The sequence below is a fragment of the Amblyomma americanum genome, chromosome 6 (assembly GCF_052857255.1).
Source record: "Amblyomma americanum isolate KBUSLIRL-KWMA chromosome 6, ASM5285725v1, whole genome shotgun sequence".
Classification (NCBI taxonomy): Eukaryota; Metazoa; Arthropoda; class Arachnida; order Ixodida; family Ixodidae; genus Amblyomma; species Amblyomma americanum.
The window spans coordinates 34,577,822-34,598,983 of record NC_135502.1 but is presented as its reverse complement, the minus strand read 5'-3'; the positions used below and the strand labels follow the sequence as shown (position 1 = coordinate 34,598,983).

The 21,162-nt window shown below is 46.8% G+C and overlaps 1 protein-coding gene across 5 annotated transcripts; it reads left to right on the top strand.

The window, feature by feature from the left end:
* The first annotated feature begins 3,716 nt into the window (after nt 1–3,716).
* Nucleotides 3,717–20,680, top strand: LOC144094640 (uncharacterized). 5 transcript variants are annotated; one of them, XM_077628561.1, is made up of 12 exons: nt 3,719–3,918; nt 6,450–6,524; nt 9,087–9,131; nt 11,471–11,509; nt 11,584–11,613; nt 12,182–12,202; nt 13,813–13,911; nt 16,380–16,472; nt 17,359–17,400; nt 18,951–18,974; nt 19,103–19,162; nt 20,545–20,680. In XM_077628561.1, the coding sequence occupies exons 1-12, from the start codon at nt 3,869–3,871 to the stop codon at nt 20,609–20,611; spliced, it is 645 nt and encodes a 214-aa protein (XP_077484687.1). In that variant the 5' UTR covers nt 3,719–3,868; the 3' UTR covers nt 20,612–20,680. The 5 variants fall into 5 exon arrangements, with proteins under 5 accessions (XP_077484689.1, XP_077484687.1, XP_077484688.1 ...); XM_077628562.1 differs by having other exon boundaries at nt 19,103–19,166; XM_077628565.1 differs by having other exon boundaries at nt 3,721–3,918; nt 13,818–13,911; nt 19,103–19,166.
* The last annotated feature ends 482 nt before the right edge of the window (nt 20,681–21,162 follow it).

Sequence of the window (21,162 nt, the reverse complement as noted above, 5' to 3'; positions counted from 1 at the left end):
AAGCTCGCTTTACAAGACTAGTGTTTCGGCGATGACGATTTGAATTTAATTGCACAAATGCAGCTTTCTCGGCAGAACAAACTGATAGAATGTTTGGATTCGTATGTTGAGCCAAAATCTGTCGAGTGCAATATGTATTTTTATGTACATACACTGAAATATTTGCCGGGGATTTTAGTAGGGTTGAATACAAAATCAGTAAACACAACAAAATAACAGAGGCAAGAAGCACAAAAACAAATCAGGTTAACGCAGCTTAAAAATTTTGGAAAATAAGCAGAGAGAACACATTTTTAAACAATGCCGGAAGCAAATCTCGACAGGGATGATTTTGAAAGTTCCTCTTTGGTTACGAGGTTCCATTCGATTAATGTTCGTGGAAAGAAATAATACTTCAAGCAGCTATTATGCTTGCTAAATGAAGTTATTGTGCGTTTATGTCTGCCAAGAGGCATAAACAGATGAAAGAAAAAATATTCACCTGAGATCTGTCTTCTCACGGCCGTGATACAGGAGACCGGGATCTGTGTCAGTGTGCAATATAGCGATGGTATAGCTAAACGATTGTGTGTTGTATAACATGGTAGAGCTGTGCGTATTTTTTTAAACTTGGCTACAGAAATTCTGAAATTATATTGGTTTCACAAAACATTTATAGGTCACCATTTATAATTATTTCAGCAAAATACGGGAGGACGTTATATTTCTAGAAAAAAAAATGAGCCCTAGGATTCCAGGGCACATTAGCAATACAATGAACAGAACGGCGGTCATGCTGTTCCATACTGAAGTCACAGTACTAGTCACTTATAAAGAAAAACTTTGGCGAAACTTTGGCGAAAAGCAAGCAGAGTGCGACATTACTATCAAGAGGGATCCTTTTAGCTCAATTTCAACAGCGTGGCAATGAAAGCATATCTGAAGTCGACTACTCTACAATATATGCGGCTTCCATCGCCACAATGCTTCCTTTCCCAGCGCCTTTCGCACAATAGTTGAATGCTGCCATGGAAACAGAAGCAAGAACTTGCATCTGCCAATAGTGGCCTACGCATAAGAACACGTAGCGCAATCATCAGCGGTGGGGGTCTCACAGATTTTGATTTCTACTCCAAACAACGATGTGGCACCAAGCGCAGATCGAAAAGTCGTCCCAGTGGTCCAGAGTTTAATGGATGACGTCGAGATCGAACCAGCAGCATGAAAAGTACTACATCCGCTCGCGGTGCGTTCAAAGCATTGGACGTGTGGGGTGTCATTTCGGCCGAAGGACGAATCCCAACATAAAAAAGAAACAAGGTTTTATTCGATTGCCGATGGCAGCGGATGAGCATACCGACGCTACGCTCGTCTCGGTAGCGGAAGGGTAGCGGTAGCGATCTTCCCAGCCGGGCAGCCTGTTTCTGTAGCCGCCGTCGGTGACGCATGCCTCGGGTGACGCAGCGGTGGTGCTGTTTTATCGGTAACGTGGTCCAGCGTGTGGTCATGTTACGCTGGGCCGGATGGTAACAAGGTAAAGGCTGCGCGGAAATGTGCGCAGAGTGCGTCGCCACAGACGCACCGAATCCAGTGCTTAAGTACAACCGTCTGTCTGTCTGTCTGTTGCTGCCACGAAGAAAGAAACGGAAAGTGCACAGGCCTGCTCACTGGCTCAAGCCGAGCCACAATCGCTACCACGTGCAGATAGAAGTAGAGTTGAAAGATGGGATAGAAAGACAGGATAGTAAAGACGCGCTAAAGACAAGGCCGATCCCGGAGGTAGCGCAATACGGGGCCAACCGGTGGCGGGAGTGAAGCATCCTTCAAACTTTCCGCCACAATTCCAAAAATAAGTCCAATTGGACCCGTAACAGATACTCTACGGTGTCCGGACATTCGCTAAGTACAACCGTGGCGTTCCAGCGGTAGTCTATTCACTGAGATGTCAAAAATGTGTCAGTTATTCATTGCAACGCCACAGGGCTCACACCTTCATTGCCCGCATCCCTTGCTTGATTGCGGGCTGAGGTTTCAGTACATGCATGTGCTGTCTTCCCTTATATCATGCTTGCCTATAGGCAAGCATGGTATAAGGGAATAAGCATTGTATAACAGTGTATACACTGTCGCCTGCCCCCAGTGCAGGGCAGCAAACGGGACGCTGCTTATCTAGTTAAGTTCGCCGCCTTTCCATTCCTTTATGCAGTGTCGGCACTCGGCAGTAAATTGTCCCAAGTATGGAATGGAAGAGGCTGTGATGCGGCTCGGAAGTATAATTGACCAATTTAGAAGAAAGATACTTTCACGGGGACTGTTGATCGTAAAACCTGATTTTTCGAGGTTGCTATGCCTTGTCATGCTGTCGGTTATAGCCAGGCATTCTCAATACGTGATAACCACCTACTGCAGCATTCCTTCCTGCCTCGATTAGAGAGTTTTAAGTGCAACTACAGCTCGTTTAATTCAAGCTGTTCGCCTTGGTCATGTGTCATTGAAAAATCACTCTATTGGGCCATAGGCGTGCGCATAGGGGGTAGGGGGGGGGGGGGGGGGTTGCAGTGGATTCCTAATGTACATGGGGAAGAGAGTTGCAGATTTTGCAGCGACACCATGCACTCTACCCCCCCCCCCCCCCCCCCCCCCTCTTTATGGAGAGATCCGTGCACGCCTATGATTGTGCCACTAAAGCGGTTGAGGTATATGTGTAGGTAGTTCAACATCCCAAAGCGACACATGGACTATGATAGGCGCCGGAGTGGAGGGCTGGGGATTAATATATACAACCTGATTTTTTTTAAGTGCATTGACACGGTACAGCCAATGAATATTTTTTCGCATTTCGCCGCAATCGAAATGCGGCCAGTGCGGCCGGAATTCGATCCAATGGCCTTGGGATCAGTCGCCGAACGCCAAAGTCACTGCGCCACCGTGACGGTTTGGTGCCACTGAAGCGTGTAACCACTGGAACTAAGCAAGCGCAGTGCCTCTCTAGAGATGCAGCGAATCATACCGACGAGATTTAGTGCTATACAAAGCAAACGGCGAGCTTTTAACTATGCAGAGAGAGAGAAAGAGAGAACAGCCGCATGCAAGATGTTCTGGAAGGACAAAGCAAATAAAACTTAATTCTACGGCATGTTCATTATGAGGAACACTTTTTTCGAAGTTCTTTGGTCTGTGCAGTTCGCAGTCATGGTGTAGTTTGTTGGTATGTTTGTTTTATATATATGGCCAAAATTAGCTGGTCTGCTAAGGCTGTAGCTAAATTTTCAGTTTGAAATGAAGACTGCAGAGACGGAAGGCGCAATAGTTGCGACAGTTAGGACGGCTTTTCTTCGAGTAGTCGATGATTCCTTGCATCGTACAGTGTGGGACGACATGTACAGAGGGCGAGGCTAAAGAGCCACCAACTAGCGCAGTTACAAAAGTTCGCTCATGGGCACGCAAGCGCACCACAGATTTTCATCAGCTTTTTGGGGAAGTGCGACTGTCGGTCTTTTAATCCACCACATCTGAATCCTTTGACGCAAAAGCAATTAGTAACCACTAATTGTCAATAAAAGTTGTAATTTCTTTTCTGAAAGCTACTTCCACTCGTTCTAATGTGTGTTTGTTTCATTTAGACCGCTGGCGGGAATGCGCACGGTACTTAGTAGTGTTACTTCATAATCAAGCAGACGAAAGTGGGGAATAACGGCTACCGACACCAGGGTGCGCAGCTTGTCGAGCACGTGGCCCAAGCACCCGCCGCATTGGCCTCGCGAACCGCGCGCCGAGGGGCAGTTTGGCACGCCTCGCGCCGGGTAGCTGCGGTCGCGGCGGCCGACATTGGCATTTTTTCCTTCAAAATTTTCGGCGCGGCCCGGGTCCCGTCTGCAAGAGGACCGCCATGTTCAGGAGGAAGAAGGAGTCCGTCGAGGCCCAGAAGGCCAAGGATGCGTGAGTTGAGAACGCCCTTCTGCGCGTCTTCTTTCAGCGCGAGATTCCAGCCCTGTGCTTCCAGCTGCCCTTCGAATATCGTGGCCCAAGCCTCTTCACCGCACTCGTGCCAGCCGCGACTTTCTGTGCATTGCAGACGGGTAGCTTTTTTTGGCGGACAAGTTGTGCGACTCACTGCGTTGATCCATAGACTCTGTGGTTCTTGATCTCGCCAAATGTTTTCTAGTGGCCTATAGGGGCCGCGCATTTGCAAGCAGGAGGATCCGATGGAGCCTATCGTTAGCTTTAATGACTGTGTGGCCTCATATGTTGCTACTTGTGTTTTATGTGGAGAGTGGCTATTCTCCCGGCAGCCATGAGAATTGCGTTTCCTAAATTCTCACGGCACTAGCCTCTCATTGGCTGTGCATTGTCACGTGACGACTGCCCACATCTTGCCTCGTCTGCGTTCTTCAGGTTCTTGGTTAGATGAAAACTTCGCGCAACGCCTAAAAGTGCTAATAATAATAATACTATTCATTGGCACTTACGTCGGAAAAAGAAAAGTACATGAGGCAACATGCATGGCTGGACCGAGAGGTGAAAAGCCCGAAGTGCTCCGCTGACGGGGTCGACTTCTGCGCCAACGCTGAAACCATGCCCTAAGAATGGAAAAAGATGTTCACGGCTGCCGGGAGAGCAACAAAATATTATTCTAACGGCAATTATCATGTGATCATACACAGCGTGAAATTTCGGCCAACGCTGAAACCATGCCCTAAGAATGGAAAAAGATTTCCACGGCTGCCGGGAGAGTAACAAAATATTATTCTAACGGCAATTATCATGTGATCATACACAGCGTGAAAATTTCGGGACCGCAATTTTTTGCTGTGAGACGGCTGCCGGGAGAATAGCAAAATCTCATTCTACCGGCAGTTCACATGTGATCATGTACAGCCAATGAGAGGCGAGTGCCGTGAGAATTGAGGGAGCGGAATTCTCACGGCTGCCGGGAGAATAGTCATGCCCTTTTATGTAACCCTTCTCGACGAGGCTTACTGATTCGAGCGCGAACGTTGCAGGTAAAGTGTAGAGAATGTTGTTGAGTATTTAACATCCCTCAGCTGCTATCGGGCTCTGAGACACGCCGCAGCGGAGAACTTCGGGTCAATTTTTAATTCCTAGGATCATTGGCATCGCAGCGCACGGGTGTGTTCTTCCTTTCGCATCATGCGTCCTTGTTTCCAGAATAGTATTGTCTTAGCCGCTGAAATTGAGGTTGTGTCCGCGGAAATGTACGCACTGTTTTGATCGCATATTCATTTCAGTTTTTAAAAAGTCAGGAATTGAATTAAATTCACGTTTAGACCTAATAGACTTAGTTGAATATAATTCAGCAATACGGTTGTTGTGACATCATACGGTGCGCAGTCGCGCAGCAGCCCCTGATACTCATACACCTGCCGAAAATTACGTCCACCGCCACCGTTCGTTTGGGCACGCGTGCTAATCATTCCGACTTTCCCGTATGCAAGCATCAGCAAGGCGTAATATTGTAACAGCGTTGAAAGATGGAGACCAAGAACAAGGCCAGACAAAAACAGCGCTGTGTTGGTTGTACAAGCGGAATAATAGACGTTTTAGCATACCGGAGACGTATACCGGTTTACCGGACCCCTCTTGCGCACGCTCAGTGGCTACCCCTCACCCCAACAATGCCACTGCGCACGCGCAAGATGGGTCCGGTAAACCGGTATACGTCTCCGGTATGCTAAAAACGTCTAATATGTACTATCGGTGACAAGTCTCAAGGACGCTCGGAAAGCGATTTAGGTCTATAGACGCCATATTTGTCAGTGATCACATCATTTCAAAAATAATAATAATTGGTTTTTGGGGGGAAAGGAAATGGCGCAGTATCTGTCTCATATATCGTTGGACACCTGAACCGCGCCGTAAGAGAAGGGATAAAGGAGGGAGTGAAAGAAGAAAGGAAGAGAGAGGTGCCGTAGTGGAGGGCTCCGGAATAATTTCGACCACCTGGGGATCTTCAACGTGCACTGACATCGCACAGCACACGGGCGCCTTAGCGTTTTTTCTCCATAAAAACGCAGCCGCCGCGGTCGGGTTCGAACCCGGGAACTCCGGATCAGTAGTCGAGCGCCCTAAACACTGAGCCACCGCGGCGGGGCTCACATCATTTCACTATCACAGATTAAAGAGCGTGAGTTTGACCTCCGCAGGTGTGGGCTGGGCCCGGCGGCTAATAGTAGAGTTGTGGCACCACCGCTTAAGCGCCAGGAGAGGAGGAAGAGGTGTTGGCAAGTACGAGCTCAGTAGAACGCATCTTGGCTATATCGGTTTCAGAGGACGGGGCCTCGGATGCGCTTGCCTCGCAACCTGCAATAATTGTGGCCGCCGTTGCCACAGAGCTATGTAGGCTTCGCTTGCGGCTCACGCACCCTAGAGACTTTTGTCCCCGATTGCACTTTTTTTTTTCATGCTAGTCGGTTAATGTATACCGTGTTCTGGCCTAACATTTCTTTCAGACGGGAGAAGAAAAAGTTGGCTCTGTTCCTCACGCCAAATCCTCCGACCCCGCCTCTCAAGAAGCGATCCGGAAGGTAAGCAGCACGCCACACCTGCATATTATATAGTCATACTGTGGGCACATTGCTTGTCAATGTAGAAAGGTGGCTCTTGAATACCCGTGTCGCAAACTCAGCGAATATGTCACCTAGAAGTAGCTATCTTTCTGCGAATCGCAACGTGACACAAAGGCTTGCTTAATCTGACATCGTAGATACGTACCTCGAATTCATAGCAGCATTTATAACCCACTGCTCAGCTCAGGTGAGCCATATGCGAGTGCATTGCTGCGCTCAGCAACACCTATAATGCCGTGCTGTCTGAATACCATGTAGCTACGCGCTGTTACTGAGGTCTGTGTTTAGAAGCAACGCCTGTTCCCATCTGGAACAAAGTGACTGCTCTCTTCGGCAGTCTTTCAGCGACGTCGATTTCGTTTCAACAAATGCAGAATTCGAAAATATCATTCTGCTCGAAACAAAAACTACACCGAATAATGCTAACAATGCGGGAATTTCGAGTCGTACATGAGAGAAGCCACCGCGCGCTTTTCGAATTCATCCATCACTGTACTCTAAGTTCAAATCGATATTAAGGAAAGCGGATAAATCTGCTCATTAAAGAGATAAAAAAAACTCCCTCCTACACGTGCGCTTTATGAAGCCCGGTTGCAACCACCTCGAGTGTGCCCTTGATTTTTCCTGCAGTGAAAAAAATTTTTGTGCTTTTATTGCACAGATTTGTCGCTACCGGTAATTCCTTAGTCTCGGTGTGAACCTAGAGTATAATGCTGAATTAATTCGAAAAGTACAATTCAATCCCAATTCAACACTCACCATCGTATAGCAAACAGGCTACTTTTTATGAGAATTTCCGCACTTTTACGTTTCGTTTTTGAGAATTCTTGAGACTAGTCAAGTTTCGACGGTCGACTGTGGCTGTACACCCACCGGGCCAAGTCGATTTAGTAAAAAGGCATCACCACCGTCACCCGTTTGAAAGATTCAATTACTCGCGCTCGTCTTTGCACGTGCCATGATCCCGTTCTCGAATCATTGAAACAAGAGCACTCAACGGACGCATCGGTTCGTTTTCCATAGCTGATCTGCATCGCACGAGCGAGCGAATTAGGGCACAGTAATCGTCAGTATACCGGCAAGTCTGAAGGGGCTCGCCGCTTTGATATACGCCGAATTCCTCATTCGCGGAGCTGCTGTTCCCATTCAAGCAGGGGATTTAACAGGCTGTTAGTCCGCAAACGAGATGCGGACGAACCTCTCCGTCGATGGAATTCTCGCGTTTCCTCGGACTCGATCGCGCACGCAGCGGCGAAAATGCAGTCGCCTGTAAAGCGCGGGGATTTCCTAGACGAGATCGTTTCCCTCGATGGATACAGCAGTCGGCTAATAAATGGGCTCGCGCGAAATATTGGATGACTCTTATTACATAGACGCATACTGTGAACGCACAGCTAGAGTATCTAATCGTTTCGTTTCTTTTTTTTGTTATTCACATATATATCTCTTAATTAGTGCGCGTCTATGTATCGCCCCGTGATGAAACGTGCTTGTTATACAGATAATCGCACGCTCTTACTCAAGATGACCTTTCCCGGCTCATTAGCTAATGCCTCTGAATAAAAATTAAGCGTTTTATCAAAGTGCGCTTAGTTACTGATAGAAAAAAAAATACCATGCCTGGCTTACGCGCGCCCGTATTTAGTTTCTCGGTAGGTCGAAGATTTTAATTGTTTTTTTTTTTCAACAAGCGACAAAATTCAGAAACTTAAAGTAACGAGACTGTCTCTAGTGCTTTGCTTGTCGGCTCCACATGCCTGCTCGGGAGTATCCTGTTTGCCGAACTCCCAGAGTCCTTTTAACGGCGGCCTAATGGACAGACAGGGAAAGAAATATATAGGCATACTAAGGAAGGAAATTCGATCCTCGAGGACCAATCTTCAGTGATTTTTTTCTGGCGTTTTGTGAAGCTGTAGTACAAAGAGTGCGGAGGCGCTGCCGGGACTCCATTAGCGTGCCGTACGCTCAGGGCAACGCGGTTTCCATTGATGCAGACATGCGATACCCTCGAACGCAGTGCGCTCAGGCGTATGGGAGGGCAGTGGATATGCCCGGACGATGAACCGAACAGCAGTGGTGTCCTCTTTCACATGTGAACTCCAAAAGTGCACGGTTTCGGCTTCCCGCATACGCCACTGCTCAAGAATGTAAAGTCTACTAAGTTGCGCGTTATCGTGTTTTCGTTATTTCAGGCTGAAGGTATGGTTAGGGCGTAAAATCTTTTTCAGTGAATTGTTATCCTTTCAGTTGTCTAGCGTCATTCAAAAGTGAATAGCAGTATGACAGTAGCAAGAGAGCGTCGTATTGTTTTGTTTTGTTTTGTTTTTCATTTACTGGAAAACCGTTACCGCCCATAATATGGGTTCACAGTCTTCTCGCATTCTTCTGTCATTTTAAAGCCGATTCCTTCTGGTGGCACCGAACATTATTAGTGGATTCGCAATTGCCATGGTCAGCCGAGCAGTGAGCATTCCTGATTGTGATTAATGTTTCTTTTTTCTTCTTCTTCTTTTCTTACAGGCAGCCTTTGAAACAGGGCAACGCGGTTATTCCCCGTGGGATGGAGTAAGCAAGCATAAAGAATGTCTGTCCTTCATTAGCTACGAAAAAAAAAAACGATGGAAGCAAAGCGCTTGATTGGTTTGGTTTGGTTTATGAGGGTTTAACGTCCCAAAGCGATTCAGGCGTTGAGAGACGCCGTAGTGAAGGGCTGCGGAAATTTCGATTACCTGGGGTTCTTTAACGTGCACTGACATCGCACAGTACACCGGCCTCTAGAATTTCGCCTCCATCGAAATTCGACCGCCGCGGCCGCGATCGAACCCGCGTCTTTCGGGCCGGCAGCCGAGCGCCGTAACCACTCAGCCACCGCGGCGGCTCGCAAAGCGCTTGAATAAATTCGTAATTCATAGTTATAACAAACCTATGATTAGCCATAAAATCCTGGTACTACTGTCTTAAGTGTTGTTCATTTATAATACTAAGAAGCAGCGAAATCTCGGTGCTTTCCTGAAATCTATACGTTAGAGTAAACTTGCATGAACGCATTCGCAGTTAAACTAACTGAATTACCGCTGTGGCTTTACTAGTTGTTTTTTTTTTGCTTTTACCTGAGCCGTCAGCTTTTGTAGCCAGAAGCTGTTGTTTATTACATTATATTTCACTCACCATAATTGTTTTATATTAGAGATAGTCGCCGTTTGTGTCTTTCGTGGGGTCAGAAAATATTCCAACAGTAAATGCCAACTATACGCTAGCAGGAAGCTCTTGCTCCGGCTGTCCGCACGCATAAAGTTGAGGACTACTCACCATAATTGTTTTATATTAGAGATAGTCGCCGTTTGTGTCTTTCGTGGGGTCAGAAAATATTCCAACAGTAAATGCCAACTATACGCTAGCAGGAAGCTCTTGCTCCGGCTGTCCGCACGCATAAAGTTGAGGACTGGACGGAATTGGCAATTTAAATATTTTCCACATTTTCCATATTGCCTATCTACATAAATATGCGCAGTTCGCTTAAAATTTTCGCACTCACAGTACGTCACCTTCTGCATATGCGGACGGCTGGGCGAAGAAATTGCTTCTGGTTTAGTCGCTATTTACGCTTAAGACTTTACACTAGGGATGAAGACATGTGAAGGAGCAGTACAGCAGAGGCGGTATTATGCAGCTATAGTTAAGTATTCAAGGAGTACACGTAGCATACGCATTCTCTCGTAAATCGGGAAAATGGAAGTTGAAAGAAAGGAGGTGCCCCTAAAGTGCAATGGCAGCCGGTGAAAACTCGGCAAACTTGATGATTCCAACACGCGATACCACATTGACAGTAATTAAAAAGGCCGGCCAAAATGTGCTGTGCGACTAACGCCTGTGGTTATTCGTCTTTTATTCTGCTGAAATGCACCGCGATCTTCCGTTAGTGTAGATCCAGAATATATCCCCTGGGTAAATGCGGAATTATTCCAGTGACATCTCCTGTTGCATTCATATTTTCGCGTTTAGGTGTCGCTTTCTGTCTAAATTGTACGTGATGACCACAGATTATTGTCCCGTCTATAACTAGGTAAGCTGTCGATACGCGCCAGCTTTTAATTGTCTTCATCATCCAAGTTTTTTTTTTCCATAAGGAAAATGTACAAAGGTGACCTTTCGTACTCTCTATAGCCACGTTAGACAACGCATCCCCGTGTTTTGGGCGATAACCAACGGCCTGAGATCTAAGAAGAAAGCCGGCAAGGTGACTGTCATTGAGGCAGCGTTCCTCTGCTATTTTCTTTATCTTTCGTCGAAGCATACTAAGTCTATCCACGAGTATTCATTGCTCTGACGTTTCTTGGCAACGTATCAACGCAAGCAGTGCGGTCAGCAAGTGTAACCGTATGAATTTCATTTGCTTGTACAGAGCGCTCAGATCAGCGATAAATAACGATTCAGTGAAGCTTCCAACCGATTTCAATATCCGTCATTCCGACACGCATAATTTTGTTTAATTCGTTAGCATTGGAACGCCCATTGGAACGCCCATGCAAAAAGTATCCGGCATTGGCGTTGGCGTGTGAAGCTCGGTTGGCAAAAGGTAAAATGGAGAGAGGAAAATTCCATCCACTTTAAGGAAAGAGGAGTAATGGAGAGGGAGAGAAAGAAGATGGAGAGATGGTGAGAGGCGACGGATGGCGGATGGGGGAAAATGGAGAGGGGGTACAAATGTGTTACACTGATTGCTGGATTGGATAGCGAGAGTGGGGTGCAACAACGTGCAACGGTGCGTTGATCGATGAGCTTGATCACGCCAGCTGCTCACACGATCTGAACCCGTCAGTAGAAACGGCTGCTCCGTCCGTAGGAAAAACTAATGCTAACACATGAATCGCATTGATTGTCGCCTCTGAATGTTTTTATTCCAGAGACGAGTACCCCAACGAAACAGAGTCCTCGTCTGAAAGGTATGTCCTTGGCCGCGTATAGTTCTAATAAATATTGAAACTGCAGTGCTCGTTTCTCTTTCTCTCGTGTAAAGTTCGTCCGCCAGCACCGACAGCAGCACAAGGTGAGCGGCCGTTTCGTATTTATGCCCACGCAAAAACCGAAGCGCGGCACCTGTCGAACACTCTATAAGGTGACAGACGCCGCTAAAACCGTTTTGTCGGTTTTTCTCGAAGCATTCAGAAGTTTGAAGTTGTTAGTCGCGTTAGGTTTGGAAGAGCTAATCTAGGCATCATTAATACTTGCGACAGTGGCGTGAAGCAGTGGCTTGTTAATGGACGTCAAAAAGCCGCCTAAAACATGCAAACGCGAAAACGGCATACTTGTCCAGTCCTGAGCTATGCGCCAGCAAGCCTCTGGATATACTATACCGACAGAAAACCATGCTTGCCTTGAAATGTGGCCTCAAATACCTATCGCACGCAGGTAAATCGCCCCAAGGGCGAATCGCTCAGTGGCGCTTAGTGCGCTAGCACTGTATATAGTTGCTGGCGGAGCGTGCGGTGCTGTGTTGCCAGGTCTTGATGTGAGGAGATTACGATGTAATGGATCAAGTGCCCGATTCATGTTAATCGTTATCTCAGTTGCCTTGCTTGTGCCAGCTTACCTTACGCCCGTTTTTTCTTCTGCAGTGGTTCGAGCTCTGAAAAAAGGTGAGCGCCCGTCTTCATATCTTGCTTCGTTCGTTGTGCACAAGCGGGTACAAAATGCATACAGAATATAGTTGTACCTCGTTATAACGAAATTGAAAAGAGCCGGAGATTACTTCTTTATAGCTGTAGTTTCGTTATAGCCCGTGCTGACCGAGATTCTAAGGGGGAATCGACATTCCTTCGTTATACCGATTATTCCGCTATAAACAGTTTCGTTATAGCGAGGCTCGACTGTAGTAGATTTCCCGCAACGTTTGCCACGGAATTTAGGTTAGCTGCTCGCTGTACGCTCGAGTCACATATACATTAAGGCTTGATTTGATTGTTCTGGCATGCGTTCACGTCATTTCTGCGGGTTCCTTTTCTTTAATCCATTGACTTTACATATGATCGTTAACAACAAATGCTTCTCTCACTTTAGAATTGCTATACCAATCGTTTTTTTTTTACCCGCAAACCAGATTTCTCGACGAGCAAGCTTATCTTTTATGCGTGGTTTCCCCTTTATGTAGTGCAAGCGCAGTGATGGGATTGGTCTGATTCCGTAAGAGTGCCGTTGCACTGACTTGCCTGAAGGAAACAAAAATTAACGCCCACAATTTTCTTCACCCTCGTCATATTTCTCTGGCAATAAATGTCTACAGACGTCGCTTAGACCAGACATAGCAACACACTATGCTTCGCACGTTGAACGGTCCGCAAGGCTAAGCATGAGAAACGTGCCTGTATAGAAGCTTATATGAGCGTGGAGTTAAGTGTCACAGCTGACCAGACTGAAAACGCAACTGAGAAAAGTGCGGATATGTTTGACAGAAGTCAGCTCACTGCAAATGTTAGTCAGTTTTCCCGGCACTTGCTTGCGTTAAGAAAATGTCGTTGCGGTTCACATACTGATGTCCTCTATTTCTTCATCTTTCTTTTTCTTAGCTCCTAGAAGTGTAGGAAGGCAAATACACTTCTCTGTGGTTCTCGCGTTATCTCAGCAAGCAGTAGTCACAGGGAAACTCGGCCTCAAAGGCAAAGATGAGAGGGCCAACAAAAGATTGGTACCTTTCGTTTCGTCTAAGACTTTGCGACTCGATTTTCTATCATTCAGAAAGCAGACAGCCGCCGAGGACAGAGGTTGCTATTTGTGCACGTAAGCTGAGGTTCAAAAGCCACCATTAGCTCGGGGTCCTTTGACGTCATCCTTTTAAAACTTGAGTCAGGAGACGCTAACTTGCGCTTGTGCGGGGCTGTAAAAACGGCGCTTCCTATCTTGGATTCACGGAGGGTTTAGAGCAAATATTTTCTTAACGTACGGTACCTAGTGCACGTGTGTCAACGTGCCTGAGGAGGTTAGAAAATTCAAGATATTGACCACTCATCAGGGCGAAAAAACCTGTCCAGCACGTATATACTCGGCTGCCAAACAGGTACAGCCGACGCGTTGTGTTTGAGTCAAATTATCGCTCCCACCAGCAACAGTTATCCGTGAGGTGACGGAGTATGAGTTTGTGAGAAGAGTTTGCACGAGAGTGCATACCGCTGTATGCGCGCATTCATGTAAGTGCTCGCTCGAAAGTTGTCCCGACCCTACACTTCATAAGAACTTCCCGACTGTGACCTAGCGAAGAAGCTCTAGCCCGGTCACCATCCCCGGACTCCAGCCCCGAAGCCAAAGAACAGGTTCAATCGCCGTTCACCCCCAGAATCAAGCCCCAAGAAAGGTGAGTGCCCTCGAACGCTTTGAACCAGTTACGTATACTAGATGGCTTTCGCGTGACGTCACGGCGCCATGGGGGTGCACCCCTCATAACTTTCACCAGCCTTCCATGGGGCAGGTAGTGTCAGAGTAATTACTAATGAACAGTCTTTCGCTGTTCCCCTGTTTTACCAGCATGGCGGCCAGTGGACGTTGGTACAATCTACCTATAACTGGTAACCTGTAACTGGTAACTATAACTGGTATTGATGACTTCACGTTCTCCATGATGGAGTTCCGCTCGTGGTGCCAATAGGAATAATTCGCATCTACCACGAAGGTGAAGGCCTGCCAGGTTGCCCACGACCCAGAGGGCAGGCGGGCCGCCTGCCCTCAGGCTTCACGGACGTATACTATCGCGATCAAAAGTTTACGGGATGCGAGTGTGCGGAAATAATTTTTTTCAGCGCAGTCACGTAACCCAGTGGCCTGAAATGTCAGTGTATGTGAAGACATGCATGCTCTATCCACTTGTAACAATACCACTCGACTGGGTTGCGAAGTTGAGCTGGAATGATTTCTTTTTCCGAGAATCCGCGTCCCGTAATATTTTGATCACGATAGTACGTACGTATACTATGCATGCCCGAAATCGGAAAATGCGCCAGTCGTGCTACCGCACTAAAATCATTTGGCGTAATTAATACCGCCGCTTCGTGTGTATCGCACACCCTTATCGTATAGCCTGGAGATCTATGACGTGGGGAAAAACTAAACGCATTAATTGCACTGATGTTGCAGCACTCATGGCCCTAGCAGGCGGTTAGTGGAGTGTAGTAGATCGTGTAGTTTGGAAAATCTACAGCGTCGCATTTATTCACTGTAAGTATACACGTGTAGTGCGAACTTAAGATTGGGTTAACTCGCACCGAGCATAAGTATTGCAAATAACAAAATGCATCTGTTAGCAACGCTTCCACTTACAAGCTGTAAATTTGACTGTATTTGGCATCACGCATGCTACTTGAATCTACCGGTCCATCTTGTCGCATCTGTACCTTTGAAAAATAGCAACCAGGCAATATAAAATTCTTTTCGACATGTGGTTTGTTTCGGGGCATGAGGATGTTGGGCTTCATAGTTGCCGCACTTAATGTAGTGGTGCCACAGTACAGTCCTCCCAGAGCGCTTGGAGAGATACTATATGGAGTTATGACACGTTCAGTGCAGAGGGCACAAAGGACAAAGAACACACACCACTGGCGCTAACTTCTGACTGGTTTATTTTCGAAAAACTCACTGCAAGCTTGACACAGGGGGAGCACCGAGCGCTTGTGGAAAAGAGGGAAAGAAGAGATGAAGAAAATTAGCTGGATGATAACGAAACCTGATGCGAATAAGCTGCGATAGCAGTTATATTTGCCCTCGATGGTTGCAGCCAGGCAGGTTCTGGCGTTGTCCACTTTTTACTCCTTATAAACGCGGTCCACTCGCTCTTATAACAGAACGCACGACGCATAACTTATTTGCATTATACGCAGCGGCATCTTCGCCGCCATCAGATTGAGGCCTCTTGTCTCGCGACCTGCAACTACTACTACGATCTATCTGCCTCCATCACGACTCCTTCTCCACTCCGGGTCCTCCTCTCCAGCGGGCTCTTGTTCGCCACCCTCGAATTGTCGCGTCAGATCTCTGATTGTCCCATATTTTTTTCTTGTTCTTGTTGTTTAAATTTTTTCGTTATGTTTTACCCCGGGAATGCACCGCCCAACTTTTCAGCGAGAGTTTGGGGAAAAATATCCTCTCATTATGCAACTAAATACGGTACACCGGTAGCGGTACGGGCGGTAGCTGCGCACACACTTGCGTACAGTATCAATTGTCTCGGAGGCATTCATTTAGTCATACCGTCGCCTGTAGAACTGCATCCGTAAGGAGGCTTCAGCTGTATCCAACAACCTTTAAATCACACAAAATAGTAAAGTTCTTCTTCAGAAGTTGTTTTAAGTGCAGTGGTCTGTTTGTGCTCGTGCGTGCGTTTAAACTCCTAGTTCCAACGAATTCCAAATTTCGTTCGATTATTCGAAGTAGCCAACTATAGCCTCAAATAACTGCAAGTAAATGCGCCAGAAAATGTGAACGATGTCCGCTATAGATGAAGAGTAAAAAGTAGTCACAATACTTACATCACCTTTCTCAGTCGCTTTAATCTGCTAGAATTAACAGTTTCTGGTTAATCCACATACCAGAACGTTCGACAAAATACAGCATGCCTGTCTAACGTGAGATTAAGGGAGGTTCTAAGTTTCAAACATGGGAACATTATATCAACATCCTCAGGTGGATGTTGATTGTTTGCTTGTAATTTACGTTCGCAGGCACTGGTCAACGAGCTTTACAGCTTACATTGACCTAGTTAATTGACGCTAGGCCTTAGCAAGGTGACGGTGATCCTCATAGCCGTAACGTTTTGTTTTCTCGCAATGCCAGTCGGGAGGTGGTATACGTACTGTCGAACCCAGGCCTGCAGGCGTCAGCTTCAAGCAACGTCCCGAAGAAATCAAATCTAAAAAAAACCACAAAGTAAGTACGCAGATATGTAACTTATTCAAAACGGATCAATGAAGTCCCCCTGATACCACTGTGCGGATGCGCTGACGCTGGCCTCTGTCCGGCCTTGTTCAAAAGTACTCTCGGGACTCGCGACGTCTGACCCCCGTGACTTAGTTTTCAGTTCAGTGCATCACCTTTTTCCTTTCTCTGTTCTTTTTTCCCTCCTCTCTTTCTTGTTTATTTGGTTTCCTGAGGGGTCAGCGTTACATACATGATGACAAAAAAAAAAACACCAGCCTTTCCGTTCAGTGTCTGTGTAAGCTTACCCTTCCTTCAATTACCCCATTCAGTCGCCAATGCCTCGTATGCTATTGTGAAGGTGAACGCACTGGAGCATCCTGTATGAAGCGTTCTTTAACAATGCGTGCTACTACTGCTTTCACTCCTGGGGAAAAACAAAATCACTAACTGTGGCGACGGGTAAACGTTACTGCGTAACCTATAACTTGCAAGCGATGGCTGTCAGCACCCGCGATCTCCAAGCCCCCCCCCCCCCCCCCCCCCCTCCCTTTTTTTTCTTTGTCCATCGCGTCCCCTATGGGAAGGCGTTACACAAGCCGATTGCATGGTATAAGGGCCGCATTATCCGCGGCAAAAGCGGCATCAAAAATGCGGCACTTTTTCCCACTTCGGACGCCTCGCAGATGTAGCTGATAATGCGCTCAGATCGCATCCTGACGGTTGTAGGTTCGATTCTCGGCTGGCGCGTCGACCGACTTCTTTTTTTCTAGCCAGAATTGCGCTTATCATTGCTTAAACTCATGCCGGCCTTATCTATAATAAGGAAGCAGCCACGGGCTAGGATCCTTCAAGTGCATTAACCTTCGTTCTTCGCGGCTGTTTTCTCTCCTCACAGGACAAAAAAGAAGAGACAGCCATGTCTGGTCCACGACGTTCCGTAAGGCTTAAGCACAGGATTTTTCTTGCAATCGCTGTTGCCCTATCAACCAGATGAGCCCTATGTTGTCCACACTGTCGAAACATGGCTAAAAATTCTGAACTCCCAGAATTTCGTCTTTACATGCCCCAACATTGCAGCTATGCAAAAACGCTGGCGGACTTGTCCAAAAGCATATCTGTAAAATTAAATATAAAAAATTGGCCTACTTTATGAAAACAATAGCGTTTCCTTATACGCCATAAAAGGCAACAAAAAGCTAAACGAAGAACGTATAAAACAGCGGTAAAATCGTGCACATACGCTCAGGAATATAAAATAAATCAACGAAATTTAAAATAATTTCATCGCCGGCTGGTGGAGCGGTATGAGCGCTGAAAATTTAGACTGCTTCACGGAGCGAATTGATTTATCATTTGGGATCTTACAGCCCACCTTCCGCATCTTCGGCATCTATCACGTTTTTGTTTTCCAGAGAATTACCGCAGGAAATGCGGTTCATGCCATGCTTTGACGATTTGACATTCTTGCGGGCAGGAAAATATCTACATTTGCATTTTTTTATTTTCAAGCAATCAATCAATCAACCAATCAATCAATTTGCATTGCCTGAACCACATGTGATACTAGAATCATTGGAATGTGCAGTAGCCAACTGAGACTAATAAAAAGAAACATTACGCGGCGCTGTTAGCAGCAATGTATAAAGAGTATCAGAGGATTAACAGTGCCACGGAGATGTGGACTGGTTCAGAACAACCTGTCTTGTCTCTTCCACGCAAGAAAAAAATGCGTTGGGGAAGGGGGGGGGGGGGGGGGGGGGGGGGGGGGGGGGGGGGGCTGGTTGTCACACATACAGAAGAACAAAATGCATGACTCTGCACACAACTCTGTGTGCACACTCAGGCTCTAGCAGTCTTGTGCCGACGCCTAATGGCGCTGTCTCCTGCTTGGTTCGGAAAGCAAGCATATATCCGCAGCCACGCATCCGAGTATACTACTGTTACTCAATGGCTTCCCAGGCGAAATAACGAACTAGTCGTAAATGTAATAATGTAATAAAGGAGCAACTACTCATCGGAATGGGTAGATGCCGATGAGTAATTACTCCCAGACTACAAATCTACTCCACCTTGGAGGATTACTTTTAAAATTTGGGCGACACAGTTTATAGTCCGAGTTACCGATCAATTCGCTCTCGCCCTACCATATGCTAGCCGTCCCGATTGGCTCAGTTGGTAGAGCGACTGCTGCGGTGAAGCGCTAGTCCCGGGTTCGAATCCCGTACCAGGAGTTGTTTTTTATTTTTTTAACAACTTTCAGCGGATGCTTTATCGCTTTCCCTTGTAGCAGCGTGGCTGCGCTCAAGTGTATGCCGATAAGTAATTGCTCCCTTATTACCAATCTACTCCACCTTGGGAGATTCCCCTAACTATCTGATCTAGTCTGAAATGTCGACGCATTGCGGCCAAACAAATCTTTGAGACGTGAAGTTACCAGGCTCCTTTTGAGTTTTGAATTTAACGGAGAAAATATGCTTCCCTTTGCAGGCGTCGTTCATCGCACCATCGAAGGTAAACTCATCTCTCGCTAACATACCCTCTCTGCAAGCCATGGTCATTGTATACGCATGGTTGGCCGAGTCTATTACACTGCTTTGCATGACGTTAACTGTTTTGTCCGCTCGTTTCTGCTCGTGCAGTCACAAAAAGCGAGCCGACAAGTCGCCCACTGAGAGTAACGAAGAGTGCAACTTGCTTACGTGAGTACGTCATCAAGACTATCTCAACGTCGCCACCACCTTCGAGCTGGCGAGGACGGAAGAAATGAGGAACTCGTAGTTTAAACTTGATTATAGGGCAGCCGTTCGGGCCAGTTCGTTGCTCATGGTGTTCTTCGTTCCGTCCTCGTGTTACGAGTATTACATTTGTCGTCGTTGTTTAAGTGCGCGAATTAAAGAATCCAACAGTAGTTGCAATCAAGAAAGATGCACAAGCAATTCATAGATGAAAGATTCAACTAGAAAGATCAAAGGCCTCAAATGGGAACTGATCACTCGACCTTCGTGTCTATATCCGGGGCTCTTCCGACCGAGCTAGGACAGAAATGGCCGTCAGTCAGTTTCACTTCTGTGTACTTAATGTATCATAGTAGCGAGTATGTTGATCAGCGGCTGTCCTGACTAGGCCGTTGATGGTGTAACGCACTGTCATACCGCAAGGACCGCGCGAACTGGGGTTAAAGTCACGAATAGGCAGCCGGCTGTTAAAGCCCGCTTACAGTACACGTGGCAAAATGAGCTCCTAAATCCGGTTTTCGGCGTATGCATAAAGCTGGCAACGTTATATGTGATGCACGGGCTGTCAGGCATGCCATGCATTAGTAATAAGCCGAAAGACACTGTCGCCTTCAAAAAGGGCAGGGGAAATGAAACGTTCAGTGTGACCTGATCAATTCATATTAAGATCACAGATAAGAGCACAGACAGCTCTGAGTTATTTAGCAGCAAGGTTATCGAGCATTTTGCTGCATGTAACTTTCGTAGTTGCGGCAGTTTTTGTTGCGTCCCTCCGACCAAGATGAACGTGAGCAGCCATTTTCAGGGATGATGCTGTTTGACACGCAGCCCCATACTCATGAATTCAAACAACCACACGAAGCTGGTTAGTGGGCAGTCACCGCCGTAGCTCAGGACCTAGCTCGTCGCATGCAACATACCGAGGTCGCGATTTCGATCTCCACCAGCGGCGTATCTGGTTTATTTAGACGTATTTGAACTGGACACGGAGACACAAATTTGTGATCAGGACACGCGCTTTAACACTGAAACCGCCCATCGAACGCGAAACGAATGTGCCCTAATATCTTGCCCTCTTTCGTGGCAGTTGTCTTTTCCACGACATCTCAAGAAGAATGACCAGTCCTGCTGAGAGTGTAGGACAGCGTAGCACCATCGAGGTCGGCGTGAGAGCAATAAGCGCGGGTTCTGCTCCTTTATCCATAGTTTCTGCACTTTTTAAAGCCTGCATTAGGTTGGTAACATGATCGGGCGATTTTCTTGGTCACTGTAGCAGAAACACAGGTCAAGAAAAAATGTGAAAATTGATTGCACCTTGAGAAAACATCCGCCCTTCTTTGCTGCAGGCCTTTCATCTGGACCATGGGAATGGTGCAGAAGCTGGTGCAGTTCTGCTCGTCGGAGCCCGACTGATTCGAAAAGGCCTGGCCGTTAAACTTGCCGCTCTCCAGGGATGAATAAAATTAGAATTTGCACAGACTAGCTGCAGCTTTGCTTTTTAACATTTTGACACGCCATATTTGTTTCCTTGGAAATTAAACATTTTTGACTAAACAGCATATTCAGGGCTTAGGAAAGAAAATTTGTTGGTTTTTCAGCGCAAAAAAAAAAATACTAGTGGTTGATTTTTTGCAGGTATGTGCAAAGCTTCATACCAAGTGTCACAACTGATGAAAAATGTGCCTGTGTAATCCGTGCTACGCCTAGACCTCCCCAATGCAGGACTGCATGCGTTCTTACCCGTGCTAGCTTCTCCGTCTATAAACCAACACGGTTCTCTGCCCGGCAGTACTAAAGCGTTTCAATCCGGCATTCTCGGGGGAGTGTGCACACTGTGGAGAGGTGTTTGAGGACACCTATCACATGGTGTGGGCTTGCCCCTCAAATCCTTCCTTCCCATCCCCACCCTACCCGAGAGTACTGGGAGACCGCCATGCTCGGTTGCTCGTACCTCCAGGCCCAAC

Coding starts and splice junctions, on each gene's coding strand:
- LOC144094640 (XM_077628561.1), top strand. CDS start 3,869: ATGTTCAGGAGGAAGAAGGAGTCCGTCGAGGCCCAGAAGGCCAAGGAT. Junction 3,919..6,449: donor GCCCAGAAGGCCAAGGATGC/GTGAGTTGAGAA, acceptor CATTTCTTTCAG/ACGGGAGAAGAAAAAGTTGG. Junction 16,473..17,358: donor AATCTAAAAAAAACCACAAA/GTAAGTACGCAG, acceptor CTCTCCTCACAG/GACAAAAAAGAAGAGACAGC.